This window comes from Phodopus roborovskii, unplaced genomic scaffold, assembly GCF_943737965.1.
Source record: "Phodopus roborovskii unplaced genomic scaffold, PHOROB, whole genome shotgun sequence".
Classification (NCBI taxonomy): Eukaryota; Metazoa; Chordata; class Mammalia; order Rodentia; family Cricetidae; genus Phodopus; species Phodopus roborovskii.
Genome location: NW_026126482.1, coordinates 20,819,638 through 20,840,144, shown reverse-complemented (window position 1 = coordinate 20,840,144; position 20,507 = coordinate 20,819,638). Strand labels below are relative to the sequence as shown.

The following is a 20,507-nucleotide window of genomic DNA, read 5'->3' as shown; positions in this document are numbered from 1 at the left end:
CAGGGGCTGGGAACCTGGGTCTTGCCTGTCAGCAGCAGGTTCGTCACTGTTCAACTCACCTCACTCCATCTACGGATCAGTCCGGAGGCTGTCCTGCCTGGAAGGAAGTAATCAATTATATCACATCAAGTGTGCTGCTCCTGTCAAAATGACTCTGTGGAACTGATCATTATCAATGTTTCTAGGGCCACTGACTTTGTTGATAGTTTTGTTCGTTGACTTAGAAATTTTTACAGTAACATGATACCCAGTCACTGCCCCAGAGGAAGTTCAGGGGCTCTGAAATATGATTTAAAATCTGCTCAAGGGACATGATGAAGCCCAATGATGGGTGAAATTCTAGTTCTCACTCCTAGCCTTTTTGATTTCTTTAAATGAACAATTCTTGAGCTATGTCATAATGGGATTTGAGGGAGGTATGTTTTGAGTGAAACACTCTCAAAAATCTCTTGCGGATCATCTGACTTTCACATTAAAAGAAATCATTGCAGAAGGGTTTTTTTTTTTTGACATGGCTTTTATAGGACACCATTCTGAGGTTTTAGAAATCTTTAATATTTAAGGACATTTGTAGTCCTTTATGGGAGAAGGCTTATGGTGTTAACTTTACCAGTTATATACATTAAAAGATTAATCCATCAGCATATAGGAATTCTCATGAACACATGTGGGATAGGATGAAGGGACTCTAGACTCCCCACCTTTTTAGACTCATTTAACTGGCAAATGACTACTCATATAGAGGTTATTGTTTTATTCTGGGAAACCCCAAGAATTCATGTTTTTAAAAATTGAAATAAAAACTCCAATGAGATGCCGGATCTTGGGTACAGACTTTGTTGTGTTTTTATAATTGTGTATCCAAGTCACCACAACCTTGGTCAGCAAGCAGACTCTCCACAGTCCTGGCATTCTTAGAGGCTGTGAGCACTCAGGTACCTCTTACCTTCTACCCGTGGTAACTCACTGTATAATCTCACAAAAGCCAACTCATGGAGCCTATGCTCTTTTATGTCTCATGACTTTTCCTCAACACACAATTTACAAAGTTCACACGCGTAGCTACATGAGTCATGGCTCACTCCTGAAGTCACTGGCTTAGATGAATTTCATGATCCAAATTTCCAGCCTGTGTTTATTCACCCTCTTGTTGGTTCATGTTTGGTGAGTACAAAGGTGCCATGGCAACTCTTTGTGTATTTAGTGGAAATATATTTTTAATTGTTTGGGGTGTCTGTGAAGTTTCTGGGTCATAATGGACATGGGTTGAATGTTTGGGATGTCTGCATTGTGGGGAGACTCTGCCAGCTATGCCCAGGAATTCAAGCCCTTCATTTTGCCAATATTAATCATTATTCATCAAAATATATTGGCTACAAAAATCACTGCTCTAATTTACATTTTCCTGGTCCCCAATAACACTTGGCCTGCACATGTCGTCTAAGGGACATATTTACTGTTCCTAGATTTCTATAAATCAGAGTTCAAGCAGGTGATGATGTCTGTAACAGGGTTTTCACACTGTAGAATACTTGTGATTTGTTGTTTACCTGTCCTGTGGTGGGGTTTGCGTTCATTTCAGATGTTTAATTTTCCGTTCTAGCCTTCTTTGTTTGGATTCTCTGGTTGTACAAATTCAGGGGTTACAGCATGATAGTTGGGTTCATGCACACCCAAACCCTTGAACATTGGCCACATCCTCATGCTGGGAGCTCTTAGGTGCTTTCTTTTTAGTTATTTGCAAAGCACATGTCAAATCATTGCCATTGTACTTGCCCTGCTGTGTCATACATACCACTCTAGAACCAGTTCCAGAGAACTGTACTTAAGTATGGTAACCAGATGTTGTTTTATCTTCAGCACAGTGTCTGCTCCTAAATCTACTGCTGTTCAGCCAGAAATTGTGACTCTGCAGTTACTGGGCTGCTCGGGCTTCAGCCTGGTGGAAATTCTGTCCCCGCAGGCACCTGATTCTGTCACTACCGCTAAAAGGAGCTTTAACTAAATCTTTCTCATTCTACTTATAAATAAGCCTTGAGATCAGAGGCCAGAGCGAAAGCCTGCAAGCTCAGAGAGGTTGAGTAGCAGCTAGCTAACCTTCTATTCTTGCTGGCATCTTCCAAAAGCCCAACCTCTGCTCCGCCAAAACAAACAACCCAGTGCCACTCAAAACCCCTTCCTACTATTTCCAGTGTGTCTCTCTCTCCCAGATGACCTCCGAGACTCTATGACTGCTTTCTGTCAACGAGTTGCTAGCTGAACCTCCTGACCCAAGGTTAATTTTGTTTAACTAATACAAATGCTATTGTGAGCATCACTGAATTGGAGAACGATATAGTCTACCCAGCTGACATATATGGTTTCTAGTGTAACTATATAATCATTATTTTATGTATAATTATATAGATGTTTTAATATATACATTTATTATCATATATAACTTTATATATAGATACATAATTATATAGATATGTACTTACATAGAAGTATGTAATAATTACAAGTAATAATATAATAATAAATGTATATAATAATGTACACATGCATATGACTCCCCTTTTCTTTGTATCAGCCCACATTTCCTTTTGCTATTGCTGCTGCTGTTTTGCTTGCAGTCCTTCAACCTGGGATGCGGGGCAATCTCACTGTAGTTTTAAGTTTCTTTTCCTGATGCTGACCATATTTTTGTTTACACACTGGCCACGTTTATATCTGCTTTTGAGAAACATTATTCACATTGAATGCTCACCTTTAGTCAGATTGGTTTGTGTCCTGTCGAGTGGTTAGAATGCTTAGGCTGGTCTGGACCTCACTCCATGTCAGAGGGCTACATTGCAGAGCTACTCCTCTGACTGCTTCTACCTCCATGGACACACGCCTGCCTGCAGGAGTCTTCTAGTGTGGTCTAATTCCTTCTGTCTGCTTCAGCTCTTGTCACCTGTGCTTTTATAAAACTCGTTGCCTGTTGTGACTTCTTGTTTAATTTGGATTTTTAAAAGAGCCATAATTTAGGTGGTTTCCCACTGAAACCCCTGCATCTTTAGCTGCTATGACAACTGATCCCCCCCCCAGTCTTTGCATATTTCTAACAGCTGTTTCAAAGTTGTCACTGTTATTTCCAACATCTGTGACATCCTAGATGATTTTCTATTGGCAGCTTTTCCTTGTAATCTTGAGCTATTTTCCTACCTGTATACACGAGTGGAAATGTTTTATGTGTATGCTGTCTATTACAGATAACTTGTTTTACCCCGACCCCATCTATATTGGTATTGATCTCAGGATTTCACACAAGCTGGGTAAGTTAAATGCTCTGTGGCTGAGCTATACCCCAAGCCCAGGTTCTCTCTTTTAAGCAGTCATTTTTCACCCCAGTGACTCAGTTCCAATGTTATTAACATTTGTTCTGAGGTAAGGTCTCACCATGTAATGCCTACTAGGTTCAAACCTGTGACCCAGGAACTCACCTAGTTCACATCCTCAGCACAAGCTCAAGCTTGGCAGCCGTTTCCTGTGACTCCCATTCTTCAGATGCCCCTCTCTATATTCATCTGTTCTTATAAGCTCTTTAAAATGTCCAGATCAAATCAAATGTTGTAACAGGCAGTGCTTTAAGAAAAAACAAACAAACAAACAAACAAACAGGAAAAAAATGGCAGGAGCAAAAGAGAAAAATAGACAAATGTGCTTATGTCACCTTCAAATAATCACATTCTCAGCCATTAAACAGGTTTGTTTGGAGACAGGTCTTGCTAGGGCTGGCCTGACCCTGTCTACACAGACCAGGCTGGCCAGTGGCTAAATCTTCGCAGAGATCTTTCTCAGGTCCCCTCATGGGCCGGGTATCCAATAGTCTGCCCCTAAAACACCAGCATCTTCCTTACCACAGATGAGCAAGCGTCCTTCAGGACATGATGACTGCCTACCCAGACATCGCTTGACCTCACAGCTTCATGCTTCCTTGAGATGGCACCTTTTAAATCTCTCCAAAGGTAAGCAATCCCGAAGAAGATGCCATCACATGGCCTTCTCAGGACTTCTGACCAGTAATACTTTGCAAGCCTGTTGTAAATTAAGACGCTTTCAGCTTCCTGCTGCCATCGCCACACATCCCTGTGGTTATGGGCATCCGTTCCTCTGGAACTATAGGCCAAATAAACTCTTCCTTAAGAGTGTTTGATCATGGTATTTATCTCAGTGCCAGGAAAGTGATGACGACACCCACTCCCTGTCTTCTTGCCCTCTACCATTGTTTACCTAGAGCAGGGTCCCAACCTGCACACGCTGTTCCCTCTGCCTGGGGTGATCCAACTGTGTGTGTCCATATGGGCAGGTTCCACACAGTACCAAATCTCTATGCTTCCTCCTCCCTGCCCACACTTCTAATTCCCTTTCTCTATTTGTTTATTTTTAAAGACAGGATCTCATTGTACAGCCTTAGCTAGCCTAAAATCCACTATGCAACCAGGCTGACCTTGAACTTGCTGAGGAGCTCCTTCTCCCTCTGCCGCTGGTGATTACTGGGTAATCTAAGTCCAACAGTCAACCTCAAAGACAATAATCAAACCACCCAAACCCAAGATTCTGGGTTCAGAGATTTCCGTGGCACTACATGTCAGTGTCCTAAAGCTGAGTGTGGCCTCCAGCCATCGGCATCTCAGTCCAGAAGACAAGCACAGACACCAACAAGAGGAAGGGGTTTGGGTGGGTTCGCCGGAAGGAGTTTGGGTGGGTTCGCCGTTAGTGTGTACTTCAAACTGAGCTGAGTCGCTTATATCAAAGTGGTCCTTGTGTACTTTGTTGTTTACAGTTCTTGTTATGTTGTCTCTGTCTCTGTGTGTGGTGTGTGTGATGAATCTGCACGTTCATGTGGGTGTGTACAAGTGTATGCTTGTACACATGGAGGCCAGAGGTGGATGCTGCGCATCTTCCTCAGCCACTCTCTACCGTCACTTTGAGACAGGGTCTCTCACTAAACCTGAAACTCATCGATGAGGTCCAGGAAGCCACGGGCACCCCACCCTCAATGCACATTGCAGAAGCATACTGCCACATCTGACTTTTCTTTTTCTTTACTTTTAAAAATTAATTTATTTTTTACATTCCGTTCCCAGTTCCCCCTCCCTCCTCTCCTCCTACCCTCCTAATCTCCCTCCCACCTCCCATCTGCTCCTCAGAGAGGATAAGGCCTCCCTCTAGGAAAACTACTAAGTCTGTCCCATCATCTCGTTGAAGCAGGGTCAAGACACATCTCCACCTCCCCACACCCCTGTGTCTAGGCTGAGTAAGGTATCTCTCATATAGAATGGACTCCACTAAGGCAGTTTGTGCATTAGTGTTAGATCTTGGACCCACTGCCAGTGGCATCATATTGTCCCAGCTGCACCATTGTCACCTATATTAAGGAAGTCTAGTTTGATTTTATGCAGATTCCCCATTTGTCAGACCTGAGTCAGTGACCTCACCCATACCAGCTCCGGGTCAGCTGATTCTGTGGGCATGCCTGACTTTTCTGTGGGTGCTGCCGATCATACTCAGGTCCCCATGCTGTATGGCAAGTTCTTTACTGACTCAGACTGCTTCCTGGCTGTTGTTATTTGTTGTTTGGTCTTGGAGGCAGGGCCTCACTCTGTAGCTCTGGCTGGCCTGGAACTCAGAATTCCTCCTGACTCTGCCTCTGCAGTGCTGGGGTTTGAGTTATGCACCATGACACCTAGCAGTCTTTCACATCTTAAATTACTTCTTATCAGATATTTAGTTATCACAAAGGAGGAGGAGGAGAAGAAGACCAGAGTGTGTGATAGACTTTAGATGGAACTTAAGTCCATCTAAATGGACCTTGATGATGTCTACTCAATCATTCCAAAAAATATTGATGTTTTCCGGAGAAAAGAACCTGTCCCCAAACTGCAGCATCAGACCCTGAGTGTTTCTCCTCTGCCAGTCTGTCCTATAGATTTCAGTCTTACTAGCCGCTAGCTTGCTAGTCGGTGAGCCAATGCCAAAACAAAACAAAAGGCTCTGAACCAGAAAAAACAAAAACAAAACCCCTTTTCTATGCTTGTATATCATTCACACATAAACATCACACACACACGTACACATATGTGTGATTAGATGCTTACCTTATGATGGGGCTCTATAGCCCCATTTTATGCTGTAAATGTGTTGACAACACCCTCCCTGAGTACCCTAGGTTAGCAACACACTAGAATACAGCAAGCTGCCCTCGGGTGACTTTATTGGGAGCTCAGGTCTCTACCCAGTGATATAAAAACTAGTTCTCAGGTATTTCTTGAGTGTAGGAAAAGGACAAATGCAAAATCAGTACCATGGTTCCTACTGAATGCCATTGTTTGCACCCCATTGTAAAGTCAAAAAGCTGTCAGTTTGGAGCTATCTGGTGTGTGTGTGTGTGTGTGTGTCTGTGCATGTCTTTGAGTATGCGTGGGTGCATGCATGCATGTGTCCCCTATTGGTTCTGTTTCTCCAGAGAACACCCACCAATATGGACCCTTTCTGAAAGCTGCCCTTTCTGGTCTGAAGTACCCAGAATAACAAAGTTCATTGAGTAGTAGAGGGTTTGGGCTCTGATGGGTCTGATGCCAGAATTACTTAGGGGAAACCTCAGCAGGCCTAGCTGACGTTTACAAAAAGTATTGCTCCAGCTGTTTTGTCATAGGTGTCTTGACTGTTTAATTGTCCTCCAGAGTGAGATAGCACACCACAACAAACGCCCAATCAAAATTTGCCCTTTGTAACAGTGGACAGCTACTTATTAGAATGCGTTTAATTTAGACTTTCCCTTGGGAAACATTCAAAAAGCCGTTGGTCACTGGGAATATAAGTTGCATGGGGTTATACATTGTTGGATTATTTACCTTTTTTGGACATATTTATCTTATTTACCTTTGTTGGATATGTTTACCTTTTCTTTTTAGAACAACTTGGAATTCATGTTTCCAGCCCAAGAAATACTCAAATCTAGCAACCACTTTTGATCTGCAATCTATGACACATTCCTGAGGATTTGATTTCCTGGCATTTGCATACACTGACACAGGTCACTGAGGACATGGGTTATTCTGTCGTCACTTGCTACTCCTTTGGTTCAGTGAACGCCTGGTGTAGCATTTCACAGACCCAAGGCAATTTGTCCTCATCAGAGAACTGGATTTCCAGGGTGTTCCAATCATAGCAGATAGTCACAGGTAGTTTACACGAGGAAGGGGGATGGTGGTGGCCACTGAATAACCAGCGACAGAGTAAGAATGACTGAACCCACCAGATTTGTCGGTAAACGCGAACTCTTCCATAGATTAACTTTGTGTGTTATCAATGACCTTTTATTCAAATAGATTCAGCTTTGTCAGCTTAGCTAGTTGAAATGTATCTAGATAGGTTCCTGTTTCAACGTGTTTATATAGTGAGTTGTGTCTTAGTGGCAAGTTCTGAAACACAGAGGCTCTCTGTTGGAAATTGATGTTTGGAAAGCCACCTACAGTAAGTGCCACAGTTGCATCCTCCTGCCTCTGCCTCCAGAGTGCTGGGATTACAGGGGTGTGTTGACACAAAACCACAGCTCTTACCACAAAGGAAATGAGAGGTAATTTATGAGGGAGCTGAATATAAGTGAGTATGGGGTTCAGGTTGCCCCCAAAAGCATGTTCCAACAAGGCAGTAGCAGTTTCATGAAGCTTTTATGGTAATAGAACAAAGGAACTTACAAATCAAGGTATTTGAAAAATATATTTGTGGAAACAGGTAGGCAGCTTATACAGTAAGGCAGAAAAATGTTTTTATGGGCCAAAAATGCTACTTGGTAACATTCTTAGCCTTTGGGTCTAAGACTCGGGGAGACTCGGGGTCTGCTTGTACACCGCAAAAGGATTTAATTAACAATAAACAATAAATGACTACTAAAGATATAAAGTCTCAGATCTGGCTTCAAACCTGCAACATTCCAGAAGTTCTCATCAGCCAATCAACATCATGGGATCTTTAGCACAGGTGAGGCTTTGCCTTTCTTTCTGGGAGCTTCAATTCCCGGGTTTCATAGCACCCCAGGTTATGCAGGAGTCCTCTTGATTTACAGATTTATCAGTTGATTTATGAAAAAGCTTGCAGGGTAAGAGAATGCTTGCCAAGCTTCATACATTTTTCTCTAGGTTTCCATTCTGAAGCTACCTACACAGTCTCTTGATGCTGTTTATGGCTGTGTGAACTTTCCTAACAGTTTAAAAGGAAAAGGCTAAGAATAAGAATAGAAACCTTGCTTAGTAAGCTAAGGGAGGTCAGGCCTGAGTGTTACAGGCCTTCAGCTCATTTGTTTGTTCATTTGGGAGACACACACTCCTAACAGCCTATGTGGCGTGGCAGGTTTCAAAACACCGTGCAATCTGCAGCATCCCGTCTATCATTTCCCGCCGATGTCCTTAGCTTACCTTATGCTAACTCTGATCTGTGTATGTGTGTGTGTATAAGCATATACATATATAAAATGAAACATACAAAGTGAATTATCTCAAAAATCGGTGGTTGCCCTTTTGCACGCATTTTCTTGCATACACTTCATTATCGTGGGGTTTGTATCCTGGAATCCTTCTAAAAGTCCTCACCGTCAAAGTTAAAAGGCTGCCCTGTTCTATCCAAGTAACTGATCACAGAGCCTGTGCCAGACAGACTCACATCCCACGCATCTGCTCCATCTGTCCTGGAGGGCTCTGTCTCTTGAGGAAAAGCCAGAGTGGGTCTGAGGACCTGGCAATCTCCTGAAAGTTTCACGGGGACTCTCTCTGAAGGCGAGGCTGCCTGCATGACTGCATCTGGAGGGCCTAAGGCTTGTGGGTAGATGGGCATTGGGAGATTTTCAGACGCATATGTGCAGCTGGCAAGGCTGCTGACCTCCTGCATGTTGTCACTGTGTTTCAGAGCAGGGTGCTGGTATGCCTGATAGGCCACTGTGGTGGTGATCACGGTCTGCAGAGCCTGGGCACCTGCTCGGGGCACTGGCAGGTACCTGCAGGGCAGCTCTGGGTTGTAATAAGGGTATGTGGTCACAGCCTGGCATTGCCCATAATCAACCCTCTCTTCAAGGCCAGGTTTCCCGTGTGTAGGTTTCCAGCCGTGATAATTAGCTGTGAAGTCCAAGCTTTTCTCATAGCTGCCATATGAACTGACATTATACTGTAGTGAGTTTAGATGCACCCAGTCTGTGTCATCGGGAAGACAGGAAGAATCTTTATACAGGGTGGGATATGGACTTGAACCTGTACCTACAGGACCTGCCAATTCATAGCTCCAAGGTGGTCTGGGCAAATAGATGCTTGGATTCGAATATTTCTTAAGGGGTAGTGTTGCATCTCCTTGAAAGGTGGCCAGATCACATGTAACTCTGTGAACATCAGAGTTTGGGAAGGAAGGGTAGGACTGCCCTGTATGAGGGAAGCTGGTATCAACAGTCAGATCAAGCAGTTCTGTGGCTTCCGGGGTAGGCATGCTATTGAGGTTTCCACTACAATCCTGAGTGCTTCTTACCTAAAAAACAGGGAGGGGGGCATATAGACATATGACACACAACACATATCATGACATATTATATGTAAACGTTGTGAACACAGCCATCTACAGCAATAGCCAACTGCATAAATAAAAAGCACCTGCAGCTGGGCTCTGTGTAGTGAACCGTGTTCTACTAAGACTCACAATTTGGGTATGGGGTCCAGAGGGTTCTGATGAATGTACTGAAACAAGGATGGTCTCCAAAAGCCAGGCAGCATGGGGTTGAGCAATGGATGTTCCTGTTCTCATCCACGTGCTCCTAAATAGTAGAGGTCCAGGAGCTACTCAGACCTGCTTTCAAATCCTGTCCCTGCCTCTCCTTACCAAACTGCTGCTTTCTTTCTCTGGGCATTGTACAGGAGTTAGTTGCAGACAGCTCATCAGAGGATTTCTGTGGCCCTGGAATGTATGAACTCTTAGATTAGCACCTATCCCATGAAAGGGCTTGAACAAAGCCAGGGTCTGCTCTGCACATGCTCACTGCCTGCTTGGCAAGTGTTGGTGGAAATGCAAATGTGATCAAGGTGACAGGGGAAACTTACCTGTTCCTTCATAAACACTGCTGCTAGTGCATGGTCCCCGGTCCCCAGTGTGACACCATCAGGAAATGGTGAACTCTTAAAGTGGTGGGATATAGGAGGAGATTGTAGGTCACCGGGGTGGGAGGTGCTGTCAGCAGAGCTGAGCCAGTTGGGAATTGGCTCCCTCTTTTCTTTTTTTCTCTTTTGATTCAGGTGACAAGGTAAAGAGTGCCTCCCATCATGGACTCACCATGATGACCTGCCTTGTCGCTGGCTGGCTCCAAAGCAAGGCTCACCAGAATCGGACTGAAAACTTCTAAAACCATGAACCCAAACGAACCTATCCTTTCTGCAAGTTTATTGTCTCAAGTATTTTGTTCAAGTAACAGAAAATTAACAGAAATTGTGAAAAACCTTCTCAAGGTCACCTTATTAATTCAGTGTTGATGAGCACATACAATAGTCTATTTCATGGTGTGCATAGAAGGGAAAACTATAGAATACAGAATATTCAGAGCAGATTCGGGAGTGCACTGAGAGATGAAGGTGCACTATATTTATTACTGTGGGACAACTGCCTTAGTACAAGTCAGCAAACATCCTAACGTTATTGCCTGTAGGGATCACTCACCTATTTTAAAGAAGGGATCAGCGCCCCCCCCCCCAGCCAAGTGTTGATTTAATGACATTTGCTAGAGACATATAATTTTCATATGAAATTAAACCTTTGCAATTGATACATGGCATTCATCTTTCAGTTAGCTGTCAGTGTGTCCTGTAAGTGAACACAGACCACGGGTGGTGTTAGTGCCCATTACCTCAGGCTCCCTGGGGCTCCTTTTCTGTGGTTGGTAGAAAGAGGTCATCTGTCTCTTGAAGGAACTTCTTCTAGCTTCCGTCTCTGACTTACTCTCTGGTCTGGGGTGATCATGAACCCCTTTGGCCTGTGTTAATGAAGATATTGAGTTGTCTATCCATTTCTCTAGAAAGGAAGCCAGCTGTGTTAGGAGCTGGTCCAAACTGGGTGATGCCTTTCCTTCCTTGATTGCCAAGGTTGTTTGTTTGCTTTTTTTTTTTCTTTTCTTTTCTTCAAAACTACAAAGCATTATTCAAAATAAAATAGCACCAATACTAGACATCTTAGTTGGTTGTGGCAGATCTACCCTGTACTTAGCAGGCTGAGGCAGGAGGTCACAATACAGATTAGGCCATTCTGGGCTATGTAGTGAGTTCCAGGCCATCCTTGGCTACTTAACGAGACCCTGTTTCTCAAAGGAAAAAAAAAAATCCAACAAGGACAATAGGTATCTTAAAAGGTAGCTGACAGCCCACTCATTCTCTCCAATGAGTGTGACTGGGTTCCTACAACTGGCCCTTAAGGGCACACTGAGCCATGCCAGGTGGCATACTGCTGTGATTCTAGCACTCAGCTGACTAAGGCAGGAGGATTATGAGTTCAAGGACAGCCTGGGCTACCTAGCAAGTGCCAGTTCAAGCTGGGTTGTGCAGCCAGACTCTGTCTGGGAAACAACATAATCTAGCCAACAGTCTATCATTTAACTCCTAGGAAACCAGTGAATTTGCGGGGTATCTGTCATTTAATCTCCAGGACAGTTGGCAGGCGGTTTGCTCCATGTTGTATGATAGAAATACTTAGTACAAATGGTGCTCTGACCCCACTTACCTGAAAAAATATTGCGCTGCCATCGAGTCTCCAGAAGTTGGTGACAGGGTACCCGCTGTGGCCTCGGCAAGGAACCAGCTCCAAAGGTGAGTGACAGTTGGGACAAACTTTCTCTGCAAATCCAAGAGGGAGAAATGTTAAGCTTAGCTTACAGCTCAGCCCCTTCGGGAAGGAAGTGAGGGGATACCAGCGGGAAACAGAGAATCCAGGGCTCCAAAGCCACCCTTCCCGCACTGCCCCGCCCTCACTCTGCTGCTTCAGCCTGGCCTTGTCGCAGATGGCTGGCCGCAGCTGCAGGTGCGAGCCATCCTGCAGGGCGCAGGCGCTTGCACACACCACCACGCCCAGGCAGGACTTCTTGAGGATGTGGCCATTGTGGTTGTTGGTGTTACGCATGGCCCAGCCACTCAGGTGGCGCTGAGCCTTCTTCTCCTGGCTGCTGTAGATGAAGCGCACGTAGCCATCAGGCCACTCCCGGAAGTGGTCAAAATGGGTTGGTTCCTGGGAAAAGAAGAGCGCAGAGGAGGGCTTAGACAGCACAAATCATAGGTATCCTGCTTGTAACTTCCTCCACACACTGGAAGATGAAATAGGGCTTTTTGGTAACTCTAGAAATCTTCATTTCCCCCAAATTATTCTAGTATACAATGCCAATCACCAGCCCCATGCCTGGGCTATCTTAAATAATGCATGTTTACGAGGTACTGACATTTATAAGATTTCCAAGTGCCAGGTGCATATTAATATATCACCCCTTGCCTTTCTTCAAGCACAGGGAGATAAAAGTACATTTTATTCCCTGAATTTCACAGCTCACCATTAAGATCACCATAATATATATGAATGATGTAGAAACAGGAAATAAACATTCTGATTTTTGAAGAGCAATTTTTCGGAACCTCAGACAGCTCACCCTTTCTAGACAACAGTCAATATTTAAATTGATGACCAAAATCTCAAAGGGGGGGGAATGCTTCAAGTTAATCTCTTTCAGGGGAAATGGAGAAAAGCACACATTACCTCACACATTACAAAGGAAAGCTAAAGAAAAGGCTAGAATGATGTTTTCTCCCAATGCATTGAATGGAATGCAATTTGGGGACATTTTTCTCATTTGCATGATCTCAGATGAGATGAAGCAAGACAAAATTAAAATATTTTCAGCTAACGGGCTGCTCTAAAAATAAAAGCTTTCAACTCTTGCCTCCATTCTGTATTTGAAAGATTTATAGTATGCTTGTTTCTAATTGTGTGTCTGTGTGGGTCTTGTGTACCTGAAATTAGAATTCATTTCCACTAATGTGTTGACAGCACACACACACACACACACACACACACACACACACACACACTATACAGGATGACAGTAATTCTGAGGAAAATTTAAGGTTGTTATCCTGTTTCATCATTTGATGACCAGACAGCAGCCTGAGATTAACAAAAATTCAAATTTCTCTCAAGGTCACCCAAGAAGTTTAGCTGACTCACCCAGTTAGTCAGAAGGGTTCTTGTGTGTGTGTGTGTGTGTGAGAGAGAGAGAGAGAGAGAGAGAGAGAGTATGCTAGCACACACTCGCATGCATGTCTGGGGGGTTGTTTTGTTGTTGCTGTTTATGCCTCAGTGTGCCTGTCCATTCTCACATGTTCTATACACCCCTGATTAAGAACCAGACTTCCTGGGCCAGGGAGATGATGTAGGAGGTAAAGGTACTTGCTTTGCAAGCCTGATCATCCAAGTTAAAACTGAATCATGGAGGAAAGAGAGAGTCATTCTCTGACATCTACATATACATCATGGCATACACATGCCTACATGTGTGTGTGTGCGCGCGCGCACACACACACACACACAGGATACACACAATAAAAAGATAAAAGCAGATACCCCCAAAATGATTTCTATTCACCAGAAAGTCTACATATCTGTGAGGCCATGCCTTTATTGCATCATTTGTATTTGATTCATTTTCGAAAGGAAAAGATTAAGTTGTTTCCTGTGGAGACTTACAGGTACAGAAGGCAACAACAGGACATGCATGCTGTGGTCTATTTTCAGAACAGTTGCCCTGCGGAATGCTAAAGGGGGTCAAACGCCCTACAAGTGAATATAAAAATAAAGGCTACACATCTCCCATTTCTGAGTATTATCTGGCACCGCATAGAGGCCAAATAAATGCCAAGTCTCAAACCCTGAACTAGGACTTTACTGGAAGCCCACCTTCACAAATGCTAGGGAAGCAAATCTACTCCAGTCCCTAAATGTGTGTGTGCACACATGAACACTACACTACAGTCTCTCTCCCTTTCCTCCCTCCCTCTCTCTCTCTCTCTCTCCTTCTCCCCCTTTCCCCTCTCTCTCCTTCTTTCTCTCTCTCCTTCTCTCCCTTTCTCTCTCCTTCTCTCTCTCTCTCTCTCTCTCTCTCTCTCTCTCTCACACACACACACACATACACACACACACACACTTGCAGGACTGACTTAAAAGTCATTAGTTTTGATCCAAACACAAATTGCTGAGTTCATTTCCATACTTGGCTCTGATAATGAAAATCAAATTTACCCTAAACAGAGGATCTTTTCACTGTTAGGGAAGTGAGTGTGGGGGCAAGGTTGGCTTCACAAGCAGTGGAGTACTCTCAGTAAATCACTCCAGTCTGGACATTTGTTTTAGATTCTAGTTGCCTCCTAGTGCCTGGCTTGGCCATGTGAGAATCAGTGGTACTTAAGTTTGGTGAGATTTCTTCAAAACTCTCTCTTGAACTTTGAATAAGTGAGTAAGGAGTGAAGCTTTTTGTTGTTTTGTTTTGAAATGAGGTTTATTTGAAATGTCAAATAGCCCAGATTGGCTTTGAATTTGTAGCAATCCTCCTGCCTCAGCCTCAGTTCTGCCTTGGTGATGGAGATAGAAGGAGCCTGACCTGACTACTTGGGAATATAGGTCTGTATTTCTGCTGCTTTTAGTGTGTTTCAGAGAAGCACAAGTAAATCACTCTAAGTAGAAAACATCTCTAAACTGCTTTCTGTAAAGTCCAATTTCCCTCCATATCTGCAGGCCCTCAGAAGTGTGTGAGGGTGTGTGTGTGTGTGATCTGAAGACCCTCAGAAGTGTATGTGTGTGTGATCTGAAGACCCCCAGAGGTGGTGTGTGTGTGTGTGTGTGTGTGTGTGTGTGTGTGTTTGTGTGTGTCTGGTGTCTCAGCATGAATAATTTTGCATTTCCCGTTTGTCTGGACAGTGTCACATTTTAATCAAAGCACAGTCAGTGTCTTCCTCACCTGAGGCATCTGAGGATCATTGATGTCCCATGTGAGTTCCATCCCATAGGAAAGCACAGAGTCTGCATCCTGTGTGGGGTCTGCCAGCATCAGGACTCCCTAACCAGGTACCTGAAATAGAAATAAGAACAAGGAGTACACAGGGTGACTCCTTCCCCCAAATGAGAAGGCTGAGGGGGGTGAGTGAAAGGAGAAGGAGGGAGGAGAAAGGTAAGAGGGGGCAGAGAAAGACAGACATACAGACAGAGAGGGAGAGGAAGAGAGGGAGGAAGGGGGGGGGAAGGTCCAGGTGGGTGCCCTGTCCTTGCCTGCGGTGCTCCCTTTGAATGCTAGCATCTTTAAGCAGGTTTATACCAGGCCCACCCTGCCGCTCTGCCTCTACTGCGCACCTGAAGCTCCAGCCACAGGCTTCTGCACCTAGTCAGAGCCAAGAATGCAGGGGAGAGGGTGAAGGGAAACTGAAGCGGAGAAATTGGCCGTGGGGAGCAGGTAAGACACTTTCATTTATGCTGAAAACCAAAACCGACTGCTTTTCACCTCTCTGCTGGTTCTGGAGAGGGCTTGGATTGGGGCTTTGGAAGCAAAGGTTTTCAGCAAAGTCTTGCCAGGGCAGGTTCCAGTGCGCGGTGGGAAAGGCGAGGGCGCCTGGAGAGCCAGCAGCCAGCACCTACAGCCTAGGGGCCAGCCTCCTTGGAGCTCTGGGTTCTTGTCGTTGCTGTTCTCAAGTCTGCGCTCTGTGGTTTGGTCAGGGAGTAAGGTTAGCATTCCAGTAAGTTCTCAAGCCTAGGCACACCTCAGGCGGGGACAGTCCTGACCACCTGGAAAAGTCCTGGGAAGAGAATTTGGAGGTTGGTGTCAGATGACACTGAGATGGTCAGGGAGGGAGGAGAGTAAACTCAGCAGCTGGAGTCTTGTTCCTTTCTCTCGCCCCCTCAGCATCCATAGTTAAAAGAGAGAGAGAGACATCAGACATCAGTTTGTGAGCTCTCAGTTGCTACCCATGAGAACACCCACGTTAAAACAGTGTATTGCCATTGTCTCTACTGTCCCTAGATCACTTTTATCCACAGCAGCTTAGGAGAAGGACCAGAGAATGCTGTCTATAGGGCTGAAAGCTTCTCCTTCATCTGACTGTTTTTGACAGTTCTGGCACAGGGACACTCGATATAAGAAAGCCACAAGCATCTCTCTGGCCACTGCAGTGCGGGATCCCGAGACACGAGCAAAGGTGGGCTTCCATAATCTCCTCCCCGAGCCTGCTGTGAACCCTCCCATTGTCGGTCTTAGCCAAAACCAATGAATACGTAAGTAAGTAGATAAGCGAATAAATAAATAAATAAAAACGAGACAGCAGATCCCATAGTGCAAGTCGCTGTTAGCGGAGGTGTTTGTTCCCAGCTCAGGTCCGCTCTGAGGTGCTCACTGGCATCTAAGACCCAGCAGGGCGGCACAGGTCCCACTTTGCTTGGGCAGTGCCAGGCAAGCGCCTCCTGAGGGAGTAATCCCCACTTCTGTGCAAAGCCCGAAAGAGCCAGTGCGTTTCACTGCCTGGGTTCCGGTGCGATAACCTTAGCAAACGGGATCTGGCACGCGCAAGCGCCTCTACCTCCCAGGGAAGAGCGCGAGGGAGAGTTCAAAAGAAAGCCAGCCTCCCAGAAGCCCACCGGCGGTTAGCGCCAACGAAGAGAAGAGAAGCAGGGTAGGGTGCCCGCTGGGAGCATTTCCTGAGCTTTCTTCTTTCAGATCTAAGCTGGATTCCTATTTTAAATACGAGGAGTTCTGGCAGATGAAGTACTTGTTAATCTTCAAACTGTTTCACCAAAATTCTTTTCTAAAAATCGCTCTCACAGGGACCTTACTGAAGTGAAGTGTAGTTGGGGACAACGAAGTATGGAATTATGTCCACTGTGAGTGATTGTGAGGGTCCGGGATACTTCTACTATTCAATTGCTTTTTTAGATTTTTTTTTTATCCCTGCTTGTCTTTCAGAAATAAAGTTTAAACTATTGACTTTTAAAATAAATTTAAACCGTTTCAAATTAAACGTGACAGCTTAAGACAATTTATGTTTTGAACATATTAAAATTAACTTCAAAAACAGCCATTTAATATGACCTCTGAAAACGGGTAAAGGTCAATTTCTGGCCATACTGCAAACATTGTTAGAATGCTCCTGTCTCTATCCTTTTGAAAGATTCCTAGAGTCGATCCTTTAAAAACACAAATGATGGCCCCAGGAGTCCACTCAATGGGTAAAAGCACTCACTAACAAGGCTAAAGATTGGACACCACAGACCACGGAGGGTGCAGACCCCTGGAGGTTGGTGCTCCGCCCTCTACCTCACAAACAGAAAATGTAATTTACCCGTTAAAGGCAAATTAGTTTGCGTGGGAGGAGGAAGGAAACAACCCGCTCCACCATACTCAGCTCAGGTTCATGGTGCAATCCTGTAATTCCAGTAGGGAGAGAAAGATGCAAGAGGAACCAAGCTACATAAGACCCAGTCTCAGAAAACAAAACCAAATAGCAAGAAGATATTTAGTTTGTGAAGAATTAAAACACATGCTTCAGGTTGCCCTGTAATCGTATGGGGATAAAATATGTTAATAAAAGAAGCTAATCAAAGTGAAAATATAAATAAATGATAACGCATTGATGCCTATCTTGTTGCTTTTAATAACTTCTGAATATTGGATACATTGTCACTGCAGGGTTTGGAAGTATATAGTTTCTCCCAAATTCTGAAACTGATGCTTCCTGTATAATATTTAAAAATTAATTTTATTCTCTAACACAAAATCCACTTAAATTGGATTTTGATCACCACTCTTTAGAGGTTATATTTCCTTTCCTACTTCAGTGTTTGCATCGACTTAAAATACCCTGCATTCGTGTCTGTCACATTCTTGATCTGTTAATTGGAGGAAGGAGCAAACCTCTGGATTTGCAAGGTTAAAATAGGTAAATTAACTACAGTGTATTGATATCACATATCCTAGGAGCTGATACGTCAGTCCAGTACTGGTTAGACAAACTGGTTGCCATGCTTGCAAGTTTGGGCTTAGTAGAAGGGATTGTAGATACACATGATTTTTTGGTTCATGTAAGCAAATGTCTTCTGTAAGCATCACAGCATAAAAATTATGTCTGGTTGTAATAAAGTCAGGTTTTACCCAAGAAATGTTCGGAATGGAGGGCCATCTATCTATTTGTATGTGTGTGTGGGGGGGCATGCCACAATGCTATTTGGAAGTCAGAGGACATGTTATAGGACTCACTTCTCTCTACTATCTGGAACCTGGGGATCAAGGTCAAGTCCCAGGGCTCTGTGAGACTGGCTGAGTCATCTCTTCAGCACTGTTTCCTTACAAAGAAAACCATAACACTACTTATTTTTGTCATGGGGTTCACATATTTGGTATCCCAACAAAATCCAGCCTGTCTCTAGACTCTAGAAAACACACACACACACACACACACACACACACACACACACGAAGTGGCTGGAAAAAAAGCTATTTCAAAAAATAAAAAAAAAGTCTTCTCACAGGTGGTTCAAATCTATAATCACAGCACCTTGGAAGATGGAGGCAAGAGGTCAGCCTGGACTACAGAGTGATCTCAAAAACTAAATAGAATACTTCTTCCGTTGATGACGGTAACATGTAACATTTTATTTTATGGCATCAGGGTTGTATTAGTAATTTCAGGTCCAAGTCTGGTTCTCTTTTTTTCTTTTTATTTATTTTTTTCCACGACATTTTCTAAACATGAATTCCCCTTCCGAGGGACCTTTTGTTTGATCAAGATGAAGAAGGGAGCCTGGCCTGGTAGCTCACTCTTTAATCCCAACCTTCTAAAACTCCTAACTAGTTTAGGGAACAGAATGAGACCCTGAAACCAACCCAACCCCAACCCCCCATGGTGACTCAGGAGAGCAACCTGGTCAGTTTCTAAAAGGCAGCGAACTTCACTGGCTTCAGCCACAATGACTCCTGCAGGAGAACTCTTTTCCCGCAGGTGTGAGCCCAGGCCCCCAAGCCTGGCCCTGTTCTAGTTACTCGCACGCGCTTTCTAGAATCACAAACACCAGAGTCTAGTAGAGTTCCGTAGCAGGTTCATCTAATTGGAGTTCTCGCAGAAGTCTGAACTTCAAGAATCACCCGAGAAGAGCCTCGCTTTGATCTCAGCGGAGATCTTGGACCACTTAGACGCGAGCAGTGCCGCCGCACAGCTGTGCGGCACAGGCACGGGAAGTCCAGTCCCTAGAAGCTTAGAGATGCCAGCGGTGAGTGACATGGGGAGTGGAGGAGCCCAGACTCCCTTCTAGGGTCCCAGGGCCGAGGGAGCACCGACCTGTCTGAGCTGCAGCTAGGCAGCCCCCACGGGCACAGAGCCCCAGCACCTTCTGGGCGTCCAGACGAGTTCCTGGGGAGTACCGGGGTACCTTGGGGCACATCAACGTCTTGGGTTTGCTGCACTGACTGGCAGCATTCAGGAAGCCGGGGAAACAGTGGTTATCATGATCCTGGGCTCAAAAAGCCACTGGGAAGGGAAAATAGAGGATTGAACTAAGGATCTTTTGAGAGAACTATTGGGTGCATTTCGCTTCTATAGATTTCTTTCTCATGCCCCCCTCCCCATCCCTGATCCCGGTAACCAGTAAGAAAAGGACAGTCCTGGGGACAGATAGGTCTCCGTTCCCCTGGAGCGCCCTCTTTTCAGCTCTTCATTACCCGTCATTGGCCAATCCGCTAGTGAAAAACTTAAGTCTAGATGGACATGGGTCTTTGATTTCTACTACTTATACATAACGATGGTAACAATACTGCAAAATACACTCGACAATATGGATTTTAATTAAGTTCCTAGAAATAATACTGTTAAAGTAGATTTTTGTTGTTGTTGTTGTTTTGCCTTGTGTGAGACAGGGTCTCATTTGCCCAGACAGCTGTAGATTCTCTATGTTACTGAGGATAATTTTGAACTCTTGATCAACCTCCCAAGTGCTGACTGTACCACGGCAGTATGACTTAAAAAGAGCCAATTAGCAGAGTTTTATCTTGCTTACACTGTACTTTCCCATAAAATTGTCAGGCAATGCCCCTTGATGGAAATGTACCAGATCACTGCAAGTTTGGAAACCTCTTCTATGTGTTGTGGCTATTTGAACCTTGAAATTTCACTATATTTGCCCGAATGTTAAATGTTAAACTTTATGTCACAAATATAAGGACCTTTTGAATCTAATTCCTTATTACAACTTGTAATACAAATTTTGAATATGGATTTTAATTTAAACATGAATTTTATTAACTAAAAGCCCTTTTCTAAATATGGTGCTCTCTATAAAGTTTATGTTTATCTTGTATGGACATTAATACAGAATTTTATTTATTTATTTATTTTTTTGCTCATGAGATGGTACTTTTTTCACACCCACCATGTACAAGGAGATTTAAAAAA

General features: G+C 44.2%; 2 protein-coding genes across 2 annotated transcripts in view; one reads left to right on the top strand and one right to left on the bottom strand.

The window, feature by feature from the left end:
• Positions 1-8,604: 8,604 nt before the first annotated feature.
• On the bottom strand, positions 8,605-15,130 carry Gcm2 (glial cells missing transcription factor 2). Its single transcript, XM_051194395.1, has 5 exons — positions 15,041-15,130; positions 12,015-12,267; positions 11,767-11,879; positions 10,901-11,026; positions 8,605-9,537 (listed from the first exon to the last, which is right to left on the bottom strand). Exons 1-5 carry the CDS (start codon positions 15,128-15,130, stop codon positions 8,605-8,607), a joined length of 1,515 nt encoding a protein of 504 aa, XP_051050352.1.
• A 1,808-nt stretch (positions 15,131-16,938) lies between these two features.
• Positions 16,939-20,507, top strand: part of Sycp2l (synaptonemal complex protein 2 like) — a 56,608-nt gene continuing 53,039 nt past the window's right edge. The window contains exon 1 of the mRNA XM_051194102.1: positions 16,939-16,947. Within this exon, the coding sequence (XP_051050059.1) occupies positions 16,939-16,947 (9 nt within the window). The remainder of the gene's footprint in view (positions 16,948-20,507) is intronic.